Here is a 21,966-nt window from a genome sequence, read left to right as displayed (position 1 = left end):
CATCTGGTAAGGATGCCTTCCGGACGCCTCCCTTGGGAGGTGTTTCGGGCATGTCCAACCGGGAGGAGACCTCGGGGCCGCCCCAGAACACGCTGGAGGGATTACATCACCCGGCTGGCCTGGGAACGCCTTGGGGTTCCCGCGGAAGAGCTGACGGAAGTGGCTGGGGAGAGGACTGTCTGGGCTTCTTTGCTGAGGCTGCTGCCCCCGCGACCCGGACCCGGATAAGCGGAGGACGACGAGTACGACGAGTACGAGTGAAAAAGTCTATTTTCTTCAATAGCTCTGACATTACTGGACCCAGACACCCCACACCCATGTAGAATGGTTTGTCTACGTGGGCCTAATGAGGTACACCTCTTTTTAAATGGGTTCAATGCTCTTTCTATTTTATATAATTTTTTTTATACAAACATCATTGGTTTTCAGTGNGAGGCTGCTGCCCCCGCGACCCGGACCCGGATAAGCGGAGGACGACGAGTACGACGAGTACGAGTGAAAAAGTCTATTTTCTTCAATAGCTCTGACATTACTGGACCCAGACACCCCACACCCATGTAGAATGGTTTGTCTACGTGGGCCTAATGAGGTACACCTCTTTTTAAATGGGTTCAATGCTCTTTCTATTTTATATAATTTTTTTTATACAAACATCATTGGTTTTCAGTGGAAAAAAAGTCTATTTTCCTCAATAGCTTTCACATTACTGGACCCAAACACCCCTCACCAGTGTAGAATGGTTTAGCCAAGTGGGCCTAATGAGGCACACCTCTTTATAAATGGGTTTCATACTTTTTCTATTTTATACCCATGTTTTTAAACAAACGTCATTGATTTTCAGTGAAAAAGTATATTTTCTTCAATAGCTTTCACATTACTGGACCCAGACACTCAACACCAATGTAGAATGGTTTGGCCAAGTGTAGGCCTGTTGCGATATGCGATAAGTCGGTTGATTGCATGGTAAATTAAAAGGGAGACGGAAACTTTTCCGGCCGCGATTAATTGCCATATTCATGTGTGTTTGTTTTCCTCGTCTCTCTCCACCAAAGAGACTGGACGACAAGAGCGTTCACTGCCATGCATCATCTGGCAGCCAGGTGAGTTGGTTCATTAGCATAATGAACGGAGGGAAAGCTCTTGCCTAGTGAGGCACACCTCTTTGTAAATGGGTTTCATGCTCTTTCTATTTTATACAATTTCTTTTAAACAAACGCCATGGTGTCTGGGGTGTGTGGGTCCAGTAATGTGAAAGCTATTGAAGAAAATAGACTTTTTTCACTGAAAACCAATGGAGTTTGGTTAAAAAAAATTGTATAAAATAGAAGGAGCATGAAACCCATGTAAAAAGAGGTGTGCCTCATTAGGCCCACTTGGACAAACCATTCTACATTGGTGTGGGGTGTGTGGGTCCAGTAATGTGAAAGCTATCGAAGAAAATAAACTTTCTTTTCACTGAAAACCAATGGCGTTTGTTTAAAAATTAAATATAAAATAGAAAGAGCATGAAACCTTTATATAAATAGGTGTGCCTTATTAGGCCCACTTGGCTAGGCCTGTCACAATAACAAATTTTGCTGGGCGATTAATTGCATCAGAAATTATTGCAATAGGCGATAATATTGCGTAACATTGTGCTTTTAAGACCATTTTTTATTATTGTTGTAATTTTGCTGTTTTTAAACTTATATAATGATAATAAAAGCATATTGATGCAAGTACACCCTTTTAAAGAGAAATAAACATTTATTTAACAAGAATATTTAGGTATGCCAAAAAAGAAAATTTAAATATCCGAAATAACACATAACATTATTGAAATAAATAAATAAATAAATACAAAAAAAACAGACTGTCAGTCTCTCACTCTCAGATGTGCAGTTTAGTTGCCTTATTAGGCCCACGTAGACAAACCATTCTACATTGGTGTGGGGTGTCTGGGTCCAGTAATGTCAGAGCTATTGAAGAAAATAGACTTTTTTCGTAGAAAACCAAATTAATTTTTTGGAAATTCCTATAAAATACAAAGTGTGTTTTTGTGAGTGTTTGAGTGTGTGTGTGGGCGGGTGGGGGTATTACACCTTTCTATGTTGCTCACTGTTTTCTGTCTATGAGAGGGAGGTGGAAATCACTGTTGAACCCAAAATGAATATGCGAATATCCGTTGGATATCCAACGTCAAACTAACATCACCTCGGTGAAGGTTTTTTGCTTCTTGCTGGCTGGTTCAGGGCTTGACGCTAACTTTTTTCCCAAGGAGCACATGTGTGTGTGTGTGTGTGTGCGTGTGTGTGTGTGTGTGTGTGTGTGTGTGTGTGTGTGTGTGTGAGTGTGTGTGTGTGTGTGTGTGGGCGGGTGGGTGTATTAGCCCTACTCTATGTTGCTCATTGTTTTCCGCCTATGAGAGGGAAGTGGAAATCACTGTTGAACCCAAAATGAATATCTGAATATCGGTCGAATATCCAACGTCAAACTAACTTCACCTTGGTAAAACCTTGCAGAGTTTCTTCCAAACAAACCATGTAAGTTGAGTAATGCTGTTGCATGTAGATAATGTTAGCTAATAGCTAAATGATGACTAATTAATAGATGCCAATATATCAAGTTAAGCTAGTTAACAAGAATACTAATGTTTTTGTTACATATGTTAAATCGCTTGCTAGCTACTTTCATGCTAGGAATAAACCCACTCACCCTTAATTTCTGTGCAGAACTTGTGCTCACTATTGCTTTGTACATATCTTTTTAATCTTTATTGCCACAATAGAAAGAGCAGGGTCAGGGAGGAGACAGTGGACCAGAGGCCAGCAAGGATGATCATGCAGGGTCTTCACAGGTGAGGAGAGATTATAACTGGCTGAGAGAAAATATCTATAGCATAAAAGTGACTTTGAGGTCATTTTCAAAGCAATTTCACTACTACTGTTCCTAATTCTATTTCAAAATTTAGCTTTCCACATATTTTTTTTAATCTTCATTGCTACAATAGAAAGAGCAGGGTCAGGGAGGAGACAGTGGACCAGAGGCCAGCAAGGATGATCATGCAAGGTCTTTTTGCAGGTGAGAAGAGAATATAACTGGCTGAGAAAAAATATCTATAGCATAAAAGTGACTTTGTGATTAATTTCAACAGCTTTGTCAAAAAGCATTTGGAGAGCTTTGTAAATGTTAAAAAATGAAATGAAATGGCCTAGGTCTAGGCACTATTAGATTTGCATAGTCTAAAAATATATCATGAAATGCTCTTTAGACTACAATAATACACAAAACATATTATTATTCCCAAAATAATATTTTAGTTAGATCTTAATCAAAATATATTCAACCATTTCAACCATGAATTTTGTTTTAAATCCAAAATGGGTCTTGTGTCTATAAAGTAATAGGCTATATGCCACACAGGCAAGTCCTAGTTTCTGGTTTTAACTAGTTCAGTCACTCTGAGCTGAATGCAGGTTCACTTGTGAAGGCCCTGCAAGTCAGGGTGGCTTTGAATGTATGTAGATATTGCCTAGGGATGCACCGAATATTCGGTAACCGAATATATTCGGCTGAATATTGCAAAAAAACACACATTCTGTATTCGGTGGAATAAGTTAAAAGCAAGGCCAAATAATAGCGGCGGTTTTGATAACGCAATCAAACAGCGTGCCGTGACGGGCTGAGTAAAATGTCGGCAGTGTGGCGATCCGCCAGGTCGCCACACTCGCATTTGCGACTAAAAATAGTTTTGAGTGAGCAAAATAGGCTTAAATCATTCAGCATGCTGTGCGAGCAGCCTACAGATTTCAACCAGCAGCAGAAACAAAAGGCGAATCCCATCGGTTGTGGGTTGAACGGGGGTCACAGACACAGACAGTAATGCATTCCTGTCAAATACGGCGGCCATTGGCTTACCGGTGACGGGAAGTCGGCTCCAAGAATATCCTCTTCTNTCCCAATTTTGGTACCGTGACAACACTAATCTGGAGGGGGTTCATCTGCAAAAACTAATGAAAAACTAAACAACAATATTCAGTATTCGGTACTCGGTATTCGGCCAAGCGTTTAATATTATTCGGCTTCGGCCACAAATTTTCATTTCAGTGCATCCCTAGTATTGCCCATCTCCAGAATGCTACTCCTAAACCCAACAGAATGCAGGAAATCACATCTACCACATCCAAAATTTTCTGGGGGAGGACCCAGTTTCGTGTATGTTCACAGATGTAAATGTTTTTTTCCAAAGTGGAGCTGACCAACCTCTTCCATGTATTCAGGTTCTGAGGCTGATGCGTCCCAGCGGTTGTTGAGGATGAAAATATTGGGACTGGAGAGCCGCTCATTGACTTTGTGAAAGAAGGACTTCTCCTGCAGGAAGACATTATTTACAACTGTTTTGAAAAATCACACAACCATGAGTGTGTCTCAAATTGCATACTTCTGTTAGTACACTTCAACCTACTACACTTTGTACACTACTTACTTCTTGCATGGTGTACTAATTTCAACAGGGTAGGGTTGTCTCAAATCGTGCACTGCCATTTTGCACTTACCGTAAATGACAACGGCTTTGAAACCAGCTATTCTTCTTCTTCGTCTCCTTTTTAAATGGCAAATTGCAAACAGACAGTGGAGCATTATCCCTAACATTTGACCGCTATCTCCACCCATACATAAACCAGAGTTACACCACAACATCAATACTGATTAAAATGTGCTGCCGTAGCTGGGAGCAGGTTGGCTAGCAAGCACTCACATTATTGTTCGCGGAACCAAATCATTACAGACCCAACAAACATTTCTGACGGCATCTATCTGGCAACAGTATTGGTACTTTGTGCAAAAAACATGTATAATTAACAGGTTCCTTGTTGTCCCCAGTGGCCATGTCAAAAGTTGAGAAGTTTGCTTTGTCACAAAGATGGCGACCATTGAGAGTGAGAAGTGTCCATCATTCTACACTCAACTTTTGGACCGCTTGGAGTGCACCAGTAGTACACTGCATTTTCCCGTACTATGCAGCGTGAACGCACTTAGCGCAATTGTGCACTCAAAATTTTAAGTGTTGAGTCCAGAAATATGTGATTTGAGACACACTGCATAAATTAAAATGGTGGGATTCTGCGTAAAATGTATATATGAAGAGGATGCAATGATTTGCCCGCCAGAAAATCCTCCTACTTCACCAAATTTAGCGATGTGACAATGTTTTGTTAACTCTGGTATGTGAAAAACAAATGTGTCATGACCGAAAAACTACAGTTTGTAAGCTATGCTAGTGAAGAAATGTAAAGCAAGGTTGTGGTGGCTTTTTGCAGGTGAAGAAACTCCTGCTGTTGCTGTAAAGATCTGTCCTGCCACCTAATAACCCTTCTCTTTATTCCTAATTGACTGGTGAAGAAGTTCTTGTTACAAATCGAGACTCAATAGTCTATCAATGGCATAGCTGTCAGTGCTGAAAAAAAAAAAAAAAGTGCAGATCGAAAACTAAATTGAATCGTGACCTTTAAGTTGACAGTCAAATGAAATGGTGGATTTGGAAAATCATGACCCCACCTAGAGCTGACTGACAGCTTCTGTCTCAAACTAGAGATTCTTTAGAGACCTTTTGCTCTTTTTAAACATACTGGCTCCATATAGGTGGACACACACTGTCATGTCTCACCGTCTGCATCAGTGTAGACTCAGAGTTTGCCACCAAAACAAATACATCAGCATCCAGGCAGAACTTGTCGATCCAGCTGTCCAGTTCTGTGGTAACATCAATACCTGGGCTGGAGGGGAAAACAGAAAGTAGGATAAGCCAGTTGAAGTCTTACATAGGCATAGACCCTTTTAGGGCCGATGTCACAATGACGTCATTTTATTGGCCCAAGGAAAAACACGACTCGCCACCACAGGGCAGTAGGCTACATAGGACTCTTAAAACTTCATCTTGTTGTGTGGGGAGGCAGAATAGAAAGAGCCATGGCACAAAACTTAAATTTTATCACATACCAGCCGCCACTGCCCATTACTAAGGACGAAAAGAACTATGGTTAAATGTGATAAGATGAAAGGACTGGACGGAGGCGATCATCTAAAATGTTTACATGTGCAGCGCACACTTTATATCAGGTTAGGAAAAAAGTATTTACTGTTGTAGGGATGAATAAAGTTAACTGTATTAAGGGTTATCATGTCCACCTAATCAGAAATTGGGGAGGTATTAAGAGGAATATTGGATTTCTCCATAACAAAATGGAGGAAACCGTTCAAATGTCGTCCTCCTTTGTAAGACTGGCATAGTCATCAACCACAAAGACGGCCATCCCACCTTCAGCAATCCTGTCAAATCATCTGTCCACTGAGTGAGAGTATACGGGTCGGCCAGTGTTTAATTTTTCAAGTAACACTCGTGGTCCTGTAGAGTGAGTGACCTGACATGGTGCGTTCACAAATTCAGTCTGATGCTCTACACTAAAATGAGAGCCCTGCTGGTCAAAGGAACAGAGCATTATATTTCTATATACATTGACAAACGGTTAATTTAATCACACATTCACTCCGCTCGACGCAACTTAATGGTACATTCAGACAGCGCTCTGAATTTACGGGTCCAGTTTGCGCCAGAGTTCGCTCCGGCATTCAGAATGACTGTTTCTGAATGCATCACTTGCATCATCTTCCTCCATTGTCTAAAACAAGCCAACATTCCTCGCTAGCTAGCGCTAGCTAATGTCTGTGGAGAATTGTTTTGCCTCCAGCTAAGCCCCACCCACCAATACAAGGTCATACTGTTTACTACGAGTAAAAGGGTCTATACATAGAGGTCTGTGTCTCTATGCATGCCAAGTATAGTGATGTGTTCACATCATTGTATTTCTAAAGAGGTGAACAACTTTTAATGTAATGAATTCCTTACGTTAACATGTAAAGACATCCATGTCCATATTGCTACTACTATCAATTTTAACTTGTGATTAATTGTCAAAAATATACTTGCATTTTGTAGGTTTGCCATTTTTATTCCACCACTATAGCATAAGCCCAAAAAAGGCATGTAATGATAGCATACATAAACTAACATAGTAAGAGTCATTTGTTTGACATTCACCATTCACCAAAAAAGCTTATGTACAAACAGGTGATGGTAATAAATTTGTTGATCAAATAGCGTTAACTTGTGTCTGACCTGTCCACCAACACCAGGTCGTCCCTGAGCAGAGCACACTTGGCTTTAGGCCACATGACACAGACCAAGCTGCCAGCATCCAAGTCCTCGTCCTGGTGGAGAGCATGGGCCAGCTGGTTCACTGTCTGAAAACACACACAACATCAACACCAAATGGGTGTTAATACAGCTTGAATATTGACCTCTACACATCAATTACCAATTTCTCATGATTACAACAGCTTATAATGCTTGTTGCATGCATGTTTGTGAATATGAATGAAACAAATTGTGACATTGGAAGTTAACAGAAAAAACATGAATTTTTAATGAAAATAGAACGATGAACTAGAAGAAGTATTAAAATCTCATATGAAGAGGTGTGTCCTGTGTTGTGATATATGCTGATATTAAATGTGAGTCACTGGGTCACATATGCAAGTTATTGATAAAACCGCCATTATCTTCTATGAAAATATATGCAAGATATATGAACAACACATTAATCAAAATAAGTGTACTACATGAGACCAATTTATTATAATAATTATTAATCATAATTTTTAAATTTCATTTTGTTTTATTAATTATTGGCAAGACACTGTGCTGCTCCTCTGTTTAATCTGTTCATTAGTCTACAGTGCGTCATCGTGTTACGCTAAATCAGTCTGTGAGATGAATGAAATTACTGCATAGCAGCACACGTGCAATCCAGTGTTGTACCGCTAGTTTGTGTGTGAGGTGGATCATAGCACATTGCCGTTCTTCTTGGTAGTTGTGGTCTATTTTGTGACATGGAGACAGGTTGCCTCTATATGGAGATCTGTCGCCTGCATCCAGGCTGTTCAAAAAAATGCAGCAACATCACAGACGTTTCATATACAAGACGTATATAATGCGGACAAAGTGTCTCTCACTCTTTCCCTCCCTCTGACTCTTTGGTGATGCGATGTGGAAAATGAGACGAATAGCCTGAATATAGCCCCCGCCCCCCACAAGGATTTTTATTTGTTCCAAACTACAATGGATTTAGGCCTACTTGATGCTTTTATTGTCATACTATAGTTTTGTGGCCTGTACTGCAAACCTTTAATTCCATGTAGCTTCAGTGCAATGTGCAAAAGTGTTAATGTACAACCCTACAATTTATTTTGTATAATTTTTCATTCCATATTATGCAGCTGTATATTTTCAAACAGAAATTAAAAAAACCTGTCTTTGGATTTTATTTTGACCGCAGTCCGTTTTTATTTTTCTGTTTTAAGTGTTTGTGACATCTCAAACGTGGCTTTAACTTGCAACTGAAATTATGTAGCCCATTTCGTAAAAAATACTGAGATATATATCGGCAGTCAGCCTGTGAATACCGAGATGTGAATTTCTGTCCGTATGGCCCAACCCTTCTATTAGTGTTGTGATGTGCAGCAAAAGAGCGCGTGAAAGGTGTCAGTTGCAAGTCTACTTACGGTCATTGTGTGACTTGGAAGCTGTATGTGCACCAGTGGAGAGCTGAGAATTACATGCTCAGCTAAAAATGTATGTGCATAACTGTGCATCACGTGCTATATCAAGGCCTGCATACACAGAGAAGACCAACATTTCACGTTTACAGACTGGAGTTGTGTAGAGTACTCTACGCTGCTGACCTTTATGTTCTTCCTCTCCTCAGAGCCTTCAGTGAGGAGGAAGGCCTCATTGCCATCTGTGCCCTCCACTCTCAGGAAGCAGTTGGTGGTGTGTCCTATTCCAGAAGGCAGCACCTTGTCACACAGCATGGCGTTGATCACTGAGCTCTTCCCATTACTAGTCCTGCAAAACATAAACCACACCTGTCAGCATTGCCTACAGTCTTTCCACAGCTTCACTTAGTTGATGTTTAAGCTAGTGTACAGTTTTTTCTGAATGCTTACACACTAACAGATTCCTAAAGCACTATCTTAACCAGTAACACTTGTCGCCAATGTATTTACCAAGTGTGCTAAACTGAATTAATGTCCTCTGCTTTACACTTAGTTTGCCATTTTATAACACAATTTTGCTAAACTGTAAACACCGTTCTCTACATTGCTACACTATTTGGCAACTGCTTTTCTACATGTGCTGTTTTAAGACAACATTGCATGTGATGTGGACAAAGTCTTCTGGCCAGACCCACAAAGACGGTGAGATCTAGCCTCATTTTGTTTATTGTTTTTTTTTTTTTTCCCCCACTTTTGTTGTTTAGGGAGTGTTACAACATTTTGAGGATTTTTTTTTTTTCTTCAGACAGTTAAATGAACCAGAACTGACATCCCCAGATTCAGAGGTAGCACCAAAGCAATCAGAAACAAGGAGTAGCTGTATTAAAACAAGTGAATTTGATAAATAAATATTTTAAATAAAGAACTCCTAAAATGAGACAGAGATGCTAATGAACAGATATTCATACCTCCCGAAGAAGACCACCTTCATATGCCTGCGGGCGAGCACTTCTCCAATCCCTGCCACCTTGGCGAGGCAACCCCGGACCTCCTGAACCTGTTCCTCTGTGGTGACTGGGTCCAGCTCTTCATTTTTGTAAGTATCTAAATGTGGAGATCATCAAAGCAAGGGCAACATCTCTGGTTATATGTGGAGTTTCCATCAATAGCCTCTGTAGTCTGGCTGTATTATACCAACCTACATCAGATTTGGCATGTTTATAGACTGATGTCAAATATGGTGCTACATGCAGTACTATTGTGATTACCAGGGGTGTGTTTAATGCCATTCATGTCAGATAAACATGCCACATTTAATGTATCCTTGAGGCCCAACCACAGTGTTAAAGTTGTTTTGAAGTCATTTGAAAGCGGCATTGTTTATGTGTATGTTAGTGAGCTATCACTCTTCTGTCTCCCTGCCTTTGTGAGGGCATAGATAGGTTTCTTGTTCATGTTACCTCCATCAACTGAATTAAGTGTAAGTGTTGACAAAAGCCCTGCTTCCACCAAACACTTTCAGTATGGCACCTTTGGAACCAAATGTAACCCCTCAGACATGGTAGAGCCTAGCATTTCCACCGCAATCAGTACTCTTAAATTTGGCGCAGTTGTTGTCACTCACTGCTTGTCATTGCACTGACTGTATTTCCTCATTACCAGTGACACAGAGGGAAGTCTGCCCCTCATTTATCATCCACAGAGCATTTTGCATGCCGGCATTTTCAGAACAAAATAGAACAGGCTGTAGTGAGAGTCTCTCTTGATGCGATATTTAAAAATAGCAGGTTTGTGCATGTAGTCCTTCTTAAGCAAGCTTAGGGGTTAGGTGTTGCTGTAACCCACACAATGCTTTTTTTCTCCAAGTGAGGATTAGAATATATGCCGTTCACATAACCCCGTCGAAATTAATATATATAAATGCTTGAAGATCCACTCATCACTAAAAGTGTATGTCATATAAAAACTAATGGAATGGTCAAAGTTGTCACAGTGAAATTTAAGGTGTGCTGATGGATTCACATTGTTAACTCATGGATTGAGTGACATTACAAGTAAACGGTCCACCTTAAAAGTTGTCAGCAGTGGGCCAAGTGAATTTTTTTTCTCAGACTACAGCTGTTGCGGGAGGCAGGAAAACATCCTTTCATTTTTTAATAATAATAATAATAATAATAATAACTTGGGCTTATATAGCACCTTTCAAGAGACCCAAGGACACTTTACAACAAAAATAACAATCTAGCAACCAAAAGCCAGGGTGAACAAGTGTCTTTTCAGTGCAGATTTAAAAATGTCCAGTGTTGGCGCCTGGCAAATCTCCAAGGGGAGAGAGTTCCAGAGGGTTGGGGCTGCCACACTGAAGGCACTATCCCCGAATGTTCGCCTACTGGTGTGAGGGACGTTGAGGAGACCCAAGTCAACAGACTGCAGGTTCCGTAAGGGGGTGTAATCAGTGAGGAGGTCCGAGAGGTACCGTGGGGCAAGGTCATGGCGAGCTTTATAGGCAAGGAGGAGGAGTTTGTAGGTGATGCGGAACTTGACTGGAAGCCAGTGTAGGTGTTTGAGGGTGGGGGTGATGTGCTGCCAGGGCTTGGTCAGGGTGAAAACCCTTGCAGCTGAGTTCTGCACATACTGCAGTCTGACCAAGGCTTTGTTGTTTATTTACAGTTTACTAATATATGTAAAATTCTCCACGGTATAAACATACATAAGCCTCAAAACCAGCCACAACTCGGCCCTGAGCAAGACTGACCATGTGCTATTAACCAATTAACTGAGTGCAGTGTTCTCAGCTCCACCTTTCAGTACCAGATCTGTGTGCTAGGTACCCCAACAGAGGAGTGACCAAAACTAGGGACATAAGAAATGGTTCCATTGGTACCATCCACAACTTTTCACAGTGGAAATGGAAAAAAAGTGTACCAAACTGAACGGGACTAGAGTGCTTCCATAGAAAAATAAAGCAACAGGCTGAAAAACAAATAATAAAACACAGGCTCTAGAAAATAAGGTAAAACCACCATTAAGAATATTGAATGACTGTGCATCTTTGTAAAGACACAAAGAAAATAGGGACTCCCTCTGAAATCATTACTCTATAGAGCCACCAGTGGTCAAAAACTTTAAAGGGTTACAATACTGGACTGAAAAGCTGCCTTTCATGCACCAGTGCATGCAACTTTCAAAATGACATTCATCAAAGTGTTTTTAACTGCCAGTGCATTCTTTCTCAGCACTTCCACCACCAGATCTAGCAATGCGCATACATTTGTTTTTAACTGTGTGAGAAAAATGGATGTGTAGTGTGTAAATATTAATTGTGCAAGTCTCATGGTCAATGCATGAGAGAAAGCAACCCTGCACAACATTTTCTGCCCTAAATTACTTGCACCAGTGAATGTAGAGTTAAGAACATGCACCACTCGAATTTTACGTGTAGTAATGTGTAGGGCTGTAGTCAACCAAAGAAAATCTTGGTCGACTAAAGTCGCACATAATCTTCAACTAATCGATTAGTCGTGGGAATAAAAAAAATCTGCACGTTATTTTTACTTCTGCAGTGGCGTGTCTGTGTCACTCTGCAGTTACACCTCCAAAACACTAGTCGGCAGTGGAGGACTGTGTTAGGTGCTGTAAAGTTTAGTTCAAATCAAACTTTATTTATATAGTTGATTCAAGACACACATTAAATATGGCTTAATAGAGACAATTTGAAACACAAGTACGCAAATTGGCTTCACTATAAATCGCAGAACTGACAAACACTATCTGGACACATTTCCCCCACCAATACAACATGCTAACGTCATTAGCACAAGTCTATGGAATTTTACATTGTATAAATTAGCCTAGCATCTAGCAATCTTTTCCTCTTCTCATATAAAACCAGGGACAACAGCAACATGTAACAAAGGTAACGGTACAAAATTTGGCTCCATTACAACTCACAAGATTCACCGACAAAACAACTGTCTTATACTAGACACGTTTTCCAAACAAATACAACATGCTAACGTTATTAGTGCCAACCTATGGCATTTTACATTGTATACATTAGCCTAGCGACGAGCGGAGATTTCTTCTGCTCATATGAAGCCAGGATAAATCCCTAAGGATAAATCACACACACGACTTAAAATGCTATTTTATTGGAGGCTTTACTGTCTTCACAATTTATTGTTTATTTAAACAAGCTTTGTTTCCACTGAGGTAAATGGTTTCAGCTTACAGAAATAGACAGGAGGTCTGCGTCACCGCGACACTGAGCGTGAGGGTGGGCCAGTTCAACTTTCTGTCAACAACAGGGGTGTCTTGAAAACACCCCCATTTTCACAGGTAACTTAGCCTGTCCCCCCGCCGCAGGAAATAATAGATTAATCCTGGTAAGCTGTTGATGTGGCACTTTTCTCCTTATGAAAGTAACACAACAATTATTCAACTAATGAGAATTTGGACGGACGAGAGCATAGCGACCAAATAATGGACTAGCCGGCCATGAGACTACAGCCCTAGCTGGCACCTGTACAAGTCAGGGAAGAACCACAATGCACCAGCAGCACCTCCACCACAAACACCCCCAGAGCAGCATCAGAGGGGAAAGGCCTGGCTGGATTGTTGAGAAAGATTACCTCTGCAAGGAACCAGAGAGGTGAAGAGGGTCAGGTTCTGACCACTACAGAAGACAGAGTGAAAGAAGAGATCAAGATCTGCCTGTCTCTGCCATCCATTCCAGCAGATGAGTATCCACTTGTGTGGTGGAAGGGCCATGCATCAGAGCAGCCTCACCTTGCCAGGGTTGCCAGGAAGCTTTTGTGCATCCCAGCAACCACCGTGCCACCCGAGAGATTATTCAGTGCCAGCGGGCACATTGTTTCCCCTTGCAGATCACTACTTAAACCAGACAAAGTAAATATGCTGACATTTTTACATTTTAATCTCAAGTGAACAAAGTCAGCACCATCTTTTTTCTCATGAAGGAGAGAACAGACTATCAGTGTGGTTCATTTGATTTGTATACATATTTTGCATTATGGATTTGTTTACATGTGGTTGTGCAGTTACCTCTTATGGCCATAGGGTGCCATCTTTAATGCAGTTATTTTTATTTTATTTATTTATGGTATTATTCTACTGTTTCTGCCACATTACTTTGTTTAATATGGTAGTGTTGCTTTTATATGCACATTTGATTTCTACATAAGGTACATGAAACAGTGAAAGTGTCGTTTTTGTACCAGTTCTTCGAAAATCTGTAAGACTAGATCTAGTCTTGAGCACTGAAGGTAATGTCACAAACCGGGCCAGTTAGTGGCAAAAAGGGAGTCCACACATGAAGTACCAAATCAAAATATAATTTATTAGTAAATCATTTAAGTTGAAAGTAAATAACTGTTAAATCATTTAAGTTTGAAATTAGATCATAATAAACCAAAAAGTATGACTGGGGTTTTATGTTAAGTGTCAGTCATGTATGCAGTGTATGGGTGAGTGGAGTGTGCTGTATGAAAGTGTTGAATGCAGGAGGAAACAATACTTAGTTCCCCATGGCAGGTGGAAACCTAGAACCAAGCCCAAGTCTGGAAGCAGCAAGAGGGAGAATGCCAGCTTAGACAGCCCTTAAATACCCTGGTTCACATACACACACAGGTGAGGCAAACTGGCCTGACGACCTGCCCACAACTTCCACCCAGGAAGTGAGAAAGCCAGTGAGCAGACAGAGGGGCAGGCCGTCACAGTAAGTATTCTTGGTTCTTATCTACAATTTGCACAAAGTGCAGTTACCTCTTATGGCCATAGGGTGCCATCTTTAATCCACAGTTATTTTTTTTATTTATCTATGGTATTATTTTAATGTTTCTGCCACATTACTTTGTTTAATATGGTAGTGTTGCTTTTATATGCACATTTGATTTCTACGTACGGTACACTAAACAGTGAAAGTGTCCTTTTCTCTACCAGTTCTTCCGAAATCTGTAAGACTAGATTTAGTCTTGAGCACTGAATGTAAGTATTCTTGGTTCTTACCTACAATTTGCACAAAGTGCAGTTACCTCTTATGGCCATAAGGTGCCATCTTTAATGCACATTTGTATGTTTGATGTTTATTATTTTAATGTTTCTGCCAACAGTGCTTGTTATTTTATTTGTTTAAAATAAAACTTGGTTAAATGATTTCAGTGTGTGTATAAGTACTTTTTGAACATTTTGAGCACATTTTACCAATACTGCGACAATAATAACCGCGATCATTTTGGTCACAATAACTGTGATATGAAATTTTCATACCGTTACATCCCTAAACTCAAGACATACAAATCTCTCGATGCATACAGCTCTGTATATTGCGGTCACATCCAGGATGTTAAATACCAAGATTTGTCAAATGTTTTTTGTTTATTATGGACAGACATGCTGCTGAGCCAGCGACAAGGACATAGATAAAGCTCTTTAAGACATAAACAAGTCACACAACTATATACTGACAGCAAACTGCATTTCATGGCTTGGTTAGTATTAACTTTTTTTCATTATTTATGCATTTTAGAACAATACCGCTGCCACCAGGTGTATGTAAATAGGCCGAAATATTATTTCATGTTGTAACTGTAGCAACCTTAACGGTCTTTGTTTAGCTTTAAACAGCGGCCTTGGTGAAGGTTTTCTATATAAATGAAGGTTATCTTATTCTGTATTCTTTTTTTCTGACGTCCAACGGCACAAGACGACATTTACATTCTGGGTATCTCAACCTTTCTCTCTGGTGTTCGCTTATTCAGTATGAGGCCAACAAATTAAACTGGCTCTAGATCACCATAAAGGGGTGCATGGGGCACCCTGGTAGCTAATTGGGTAGGGCGCGTACAATTAAAGTTGAGTCCTTACTACAGTGACCCCAGGTTCAAGTCTAGCCCAGGCTGTTTGCTGCTACCTTCCTTGTCTCTCTTTCTCTAAATAAGGCACAAATGCCATTTTTTTAATTAATAAAAACATAAATAAAGGGGTGCATGTGTGAAAAGGGCAAGAGGGCAAATAGCAGGTGGGAGGTTACCATCCAGAAATGAAGTGCTCTCCTTAATGTAGGCCCCCAACTGTTCAAAGATCCCGTTGATCTTCTTCTTTGCTGTGACAAAATGCTTGAGCGGCGATGCATTCACTTCCGCCATCAGTCTCTTATCCTTCTTGCCGTGGACTGTGTTGGTGTTGGGTCGTGGAAAAACCAAAGACATGGCACTAGGCAGGAGAAAAAAACATCAAAAACACCCTTAAAAGCATGTCTGGCAGTAGCGTTTGACTGAAGTCTGAAATTCACTTGTCATCTTTGCATACTTAGGTTTGTTTCAGAGCTCCACAAGATTCTGTTCACTTCATAAACTAAGCACAAAAAGTAAGGACATTTGTGTTTGCTAGATTATTTCTTTGTTGTAAAAATGCTTCTTGGCAATAAATCTTATACCGTTAGAAAGCCTGTTTATTTCCCGTTTAAATGGTGTCACATTTGTCAGGAACATGCATTGTGCATTCTTCTCTGCCAATGCCAAACAGTTTTTTTTTGTTGTTGTTGTTGCTACTGATTCTTGTTTTAAGCTTCTGGTACCCCCAGGTGCTGACAATCAGGTGCCTGAATGGGACCGAACTCTACCCTCCAAGATAACAACGCTCGCCCCCACAGAGCGGGGTTTATCAGAGACTACCTCCAGAATTTGGGAGTGGAGAGGATGGAATGGCCTGCCAGCAGTCCTGACCTCAACCCCGTTGAACACTTATGGGATCAGCTTGCTGTTCATGCCAAAGTGACCAACACAATCACATTGGCTGACTTGCGACAAATGCTAGTTGAAGAATGGGATGCCATCCCACAGCAGTGTGTGACCAGGCTGGTGACCAGCATGAGGAGGAGGTGCCAGGCTGTTGTGACTATGTATGGTTCTTACACATGCTACTGAGGCTCCTATTTGTTAAATGAATAAATTGTTAAATTGCCAATATGTCTTGTTTCTTCAGACTTCAACCATCCAATCAACCAAACAACACCAAACAAAAGTCAACAGCAAAAAAAAAAAAAAAAAGAAAGGCATTGCCAGAGAAATGTTTCACGGACGCAACCCACATACTCAGCTCTGCTTCTCATCCCACAAATGCATGTTCCTTAAAAATGTGGCTCCATTTAAAGGGGAAATAAACAGGCTTTCCAATGGAATGCCAAGAGGCATTGTTACAACAAAGAAATAATCTACCACACACAAATTTCCTTACTTCTTGTGCTTAGTTTATATGCTTCCCTTAGGTAACATTGTTAGAAATCACTCTGTAAACTTCCATTGTTATGCAGATGATATACAGTTATATTTACTGATCAAGCCAGAATAAACAGATCAATTAACTTCGAACATGCCTTAAAGACATAAAAACCTGGATGAGCTCCAATTTTCTTATGTTAAATTCAGACAAAACTGAAGTTACGCTCTTGGCCCCAAACATCTCAGAAACTCTCTATCTGAAGATACAGTTTCTCTGGATGGCACTGCTCTGGCCTCTAGCACTACCGGAAGAAACCTCAGAGTAATATTTGATGAGGATGAGTCTTTTAATTCCCTTATAAAACAAATTCCAAGTTCTGTGTTCTTTCATCTGCATGATATTGCAAAAATTAGGCCTATCCTGTCTCAAAAAGATGCAGAAAAATTGGTCCACCCATTTTTTACCTCTAGGTTGGATTACTGCAGTTCCCTATAATCAAGTTGCTATATTAAGTCCCTAAAAACTCTCCAGCTGATCCAGAATGCAGCAGCACGTGTACTAACAGGAACTAAGAAAAGAGATCATATTTCTCCTGTTTTAGTGTCTCTGCACTGGCTCCCTGTAAAATCCAGAATTTAATTTAAAATCCCTCTCCTCACTTACAAAGCTCTAAATGGTCAGGCTCCGCCATATCTAAGAGAGCTCATAGTGCCATATTATCCCACCAGAACTCTGTGCTCTGAGAATGCAGGGTTACGCATGGTTCCTTAAGTCTCCAAAAGTAGAACAGGAGCCAGAGCCTTCAGCTATTAGGCTCCTCTTCTGTGGAACCATCTTGCTGTTTCGGTCCGGGAGGCAGACACCGTCTCCACATTTAAGACCAGACTAAAGACTTTCCTCTTTGATAAAGCTTATACTTAGGGCTGGCTCAGGCTTGCCTTGGACAAGACAAAATCATCTGTAATCATCCTTAGAGCTTCAATGATGTCATCCTCAGCTTCGAGGAAGATCTTGAACCATGTTGCGTTATACCTAGATAACACTACTTGCCACTTGCAAATAGGGATGTCACGATTATAGATTTTCTTGGTACGATTACTGTCAGAGAAATAATCACGGTTTTACGATTATTACGATTATTATGCATTAATTAATTTCACACTTTAAATGTGTAAAATCACATCAACACTCCTTATAGATCTTTAAGTTTCATTTATTTCCATGTGCTCCTGCTTTTTCTTTTATCTCTCAACACAACAGTGATGGTTTTAAGTACGTGTGGCGACTATTTTGTTCATGTATGAAAATATACTGTAGTAGCCGTACAACCGGGCTTGGTAAGGTTGGAGTGTTTTTAAGTTCATGTAAAAATAAACGACGAGCATTTGTGAAATCCCGCGCTCGTGTGGACGTGAGTTTCTGCCTGTCGTCTCACTCCAAAGAGCTACACGGACCCAAAACCATTACAACCTCACGCTGTGTGCACACAAACTGCAAAACTATCCATCAAAAAAGTTTTTGAGACGTGCCTTAACTTGTCACGTTGCACTGTAAGCCCAACTCGTATCATACCACTATGCCATTAATTGCAAATGACACGCTAACATATAATTTTTTAATTCAGTGTTACATTAGATAAATTGAGATTGACGTATTTTAACCCAGTTATTGTGCATTTACCTTTACTTGCGCATGTAAAGCCGGGTGGTTGTCCCGCAGGTGTTGTATCATGTTGCTCGTGTTTGATCCTTTGGCCGCGACTTTTTTGCGGCATTTTTAACAAACTGGAAAGCCGTCGTCAACAATGACCCCTTGGTCATTTTGCGATAGCCAAAATGATCCCACACGGCTGACTTATCCATTTTTTTAGGGGGGAATAAGTCTTCTTCATCCATACTTCATCACTCGGAGACGCCGCTTGTGTAACTTTGTTCCGTGCGAGTTGCGCTGACCTACTGTATATGGTTCTGCGTCGCGGCATAATCTTTGGAGAGTGACGGTGTTGAGGAATCTTTACGAATAATTAACCGTGGCGTTTAAAATCGCGGTTAATAGTGTAATCAAGTAATCGTGACATCCCTACTTGCAAACAATTTTTAGATCTCCCCACCAAAGGCCCCAGATAATACGCAAATCAGTGTTGGCTTTACACTTGCAAAATTGGTGCTCGAACTCTAACTGTCCCAAGATTTGAGGCCAAACGTCGCCAGTGCAATGCAGATGCACCCCACATATCTAACATCTGGACCTGTCAGGGACTCTGTTGGCAAACTACAGCTGATGAGAGCGCAAGACACAGGTTGAGAACAGAGACAAGGATGTACCCCTCTGGTTCTGTCAAAAGTGTGTTTGTGTGTTTGAGAGTGTGAGTGAGTGAGTGAGTGTGAGAGAGAGAGAGAGAGAGAGAGAGAGAGAGAGAGAGAGAGAGAGAGAGAGAGAGAGAGAGAGAACAGAAACCACTGATAAATCCAGATGGCTCACTTCAGATTTTCCCCCCTGTATCTGTATCTGTGTTACGTGGGTTTCTCCACTGCCCCACCCCCTTAGGAGACTAGTAGCAAACCTGAGTCTAATCATTCCAATGGGAAAAGTGAACATGCGAACAGATAAAAACGAGCGGCAAAATAATGAATAGGGCTGCACTAACGATTATTTTCTTTGTCGACTAATCTGACGATTATTTCTTCGATTAGTCGACTAATCATTTTATCGAAAAATATGTTCAAATGTTGAAAAATGTCGGTCTGTCTCTCCCAAACCCCAAAATTATGTCATCTAATGTCTTGTTTCGTACTCAAGCCAAAGGGTTTTAGTTCACCATCATGGGAGAGTGTGTAAAGTAGGGCTGCACGATTCTGGAAAAAATGAGAATCACAATTTTTTGGCTTATAATTGAGATTCTCTCACGATTTTTTTCAACACAAAGATTTATTGTGCTTATTTCCTGATACAAAAGGAAAAGTAACAAAAATTATAAATAAATAATAAAAAAAATATCATTAAATAACAAAACCTACGATTGTGCCTGATACAAGAGACACAATGCACATAAATTCTGGTCAGCAGAGAGGGAACACTCCTGTTTTTAGCTTAAATGCAACAGCTGACAGCCTGACACTGACCGTAAAAACAATAAACTTTAGTCTCTTGTCTTCTTTTACAGCTTTGTAACAATTTTAACAATAAATATCAATGTTGAACAACATTTTTCTGAAGTAGGTATTCCAGGCCTGGAATTAAGTCATTTTTAGGGCAAGGCCACTTTGGCCTTTGATACAAATTTACTGGGGCATCATGGCCAAAATGTGGTGCACCAAGGCCAAAACCAATGGCGCAATAACAATATGTGCTAATTACATTGAATGAAAACAAAACAATATATGTGTTGAAAAACAGTACTGAGTTTATTAAAACTGTAAACTGAACATTTGACTTTTCCACAAAATGCTGTGTGATAAATGTTATTAAAATTAAATTAAAATGTGAACATTTCATAATATTCATTATTATTGTTATGATAAAATAAAGTCTAAATGGACTAAGGAAATTCAAAATTAAACGTTTCAACACCATGCATTTGACAGGAGTATTCACCTAACATAGCCTACATATCTTTAATTATATAATTATTTATATGTCTCTGTGTATATTTTTACATAAATCCCCAATATTTTATTTGCCTTTAAAAAAAATCTTCTTCCTTCATTTAATTTGACAATGTTTATTGTACTGTATTATGTATTAATTCTCTACAGGATCTTGTATGTGTAATGTGTGTTCAATTTATTAAAAGAAAAAAACAAAAAAACGTTTTGGTGAACCCTGCAGCAAAGTGAACCCTCTTCCTCAGAGAGGAGTGTCAGTACGTTAACTTGTTAGCCGTAGCCTTGCTGTTTGTCATGTTAATGTTATCGTCGGCAGCCCTGAATAGCTTGTAAAGTTTAGCGTAGTTAGTTAACACATTTGTTATCGGCCCGTGTGTTTACTGCTACAGAAAATTAATAAACCTTTGGTTTATTTGCACAATGTCGCCTCTCTGCCGTCTTTTATCACACTTGCTAACGCTAAGTTAACTTTACCAGCAGATCTGTATGAGGCACAAACTGAGGCTACAGTTAGCAGTGTGTTTACCCCCTGTCTCGCTGCTTTCCAAACTGCCGACTGGCTGTCGCTCTGCATCATGTGGTATAACGCTGCGTTGTTGGGAGCGCTTGTTTTCATGCAGATGATGTCCCGACTCCTGGCATGGGCGGGGCTGGCAGAATCACTGTCATTGAAAAATTAGATCGCATATGCATATGAATCGAGATCACGATTTTATTACAATTAATCGTGCAGCCCTAGTCCCTAGATTATGTTCACCAAGTTTCATGCAGATCAGGCAAACTTCATAGGAAGAGATCGATTTTAAGTGTTTTTCACAAAATTCAAAAAGGCGGTAAATCTATATAACCGAAAGTTATGGGTATCTCTGTGCAAAGTTTCATGTCTCTATGACATACAGGGTTTTGCGGCTGTCTTTTAATACTTCAGCCGCTGAGGAACTTAAAGCTCGTCTTTTGTGACGCGTCCAAAGATTCAAAGGGTCCATGATCAGTTTAAAGTGTTTATTGTAACAAAAATCCAAAAATCAAAAAAGAGCCAACAAGCAGTTATAGCAAAAGGGAAAAATAATACTAGATGAGTCTCAATAAATAATAATAATGATAACGGTGAGATGATAAGGTGAAATGACGGTCAAGAAAAAAATATTAGAGCTTCTAGTCCCCTTTTGTGTTCAAAACTCCCGCCACCACACACAATAAATAAAAGAAATAACCACACCCCCACAATGTGTCAACGCAATGACATCATCAACGCAATGATGTAAAACCTATGTAAAGAAACAGGCAAAAAATACACTGAACAAAAATATAAACACTTTTGTTTTCGCTCCCATTTTTCATGAGCTGAACTCAAAGATCTAAAACATTTTCTATACACACAAAAGACCATTTCCTCACAAATATTGTTCACAAATCTGTCTAAATCTGTGTTAGTGAGCACTTCTCCTTTGCCGAGATAATCCATCCCACCTCACAGGTGTGGCATATCAAGATGCTGATTAGACAGCATGATTGTTGCACAGGT

General features: G+C 40.1%; 1 protein-coding gene across 2 annotated transcripts in view; it reads right to left on the bottom strand.

Annotated features, from left to right (window-relative positions):
- The window catches only part of mfn2 (mitofusin 2), a 69,299-nt gene that overhangs the window by 45,189 nt on the left and 2,144 nt on the right, over positions 1–21,966 (bottom strand). The window contains exons 2-8 of one of the 2 annotated variants that reach the window (XM_050064620.1): positions 20,968–21,103; positions 15,647–15,828; positions 9,564–9,699; positions 8,782–8,944; positions 7,157–7,281; positions 5,648–5,756; positions 4,243–4,350 (exon numbers count right to left, since the gene is read on the bottom strand). In XM_050064620.1, the coding sequence (XP_049920577.1) occupies positions 4,243–4,350; positions 5,648–5,756; positions 7,157–7,281; positions 8,782–8,944; positions 9,564–9,699; positions 15,647–15,824 (819 nt within the window). In that variant the 5' untranslated portion in view covers positions 15,825–15,828; positions 20,968–21,103. The remainder of the gene's footprint in view (positions 1–4,242; positions 4,351–5,647; positions 5,757–7,156; positions 7,282–8,781; positions 8,945–9,563; positions 9,700–15,646; positions 15,829–20,967; positions 21,104–21,966) is intronic. The other variant, XM_050064619.1, reaches the window with a different exon arrangement.

This window comes from Epinephelus moara, chromosome 16 (assembly GCF_006386435.1).
Source record: "Epinephelus moara isolate mb chromosome 16, YSFRI_EMoa_1.0, whole genome shotgun sequence".
Classification (NCBI taxonomy): Eukaryota; Metazoa; Chordata; class Actinopteri; order Perciformes; family Serranidae; genus Epinephelus; species Epinephelus moara.
The sequence above is the reverse complement of the archived record's forward strand: the minus strand, read 5'-3'. Positions and strand labels throughout refer to the sequence as shown.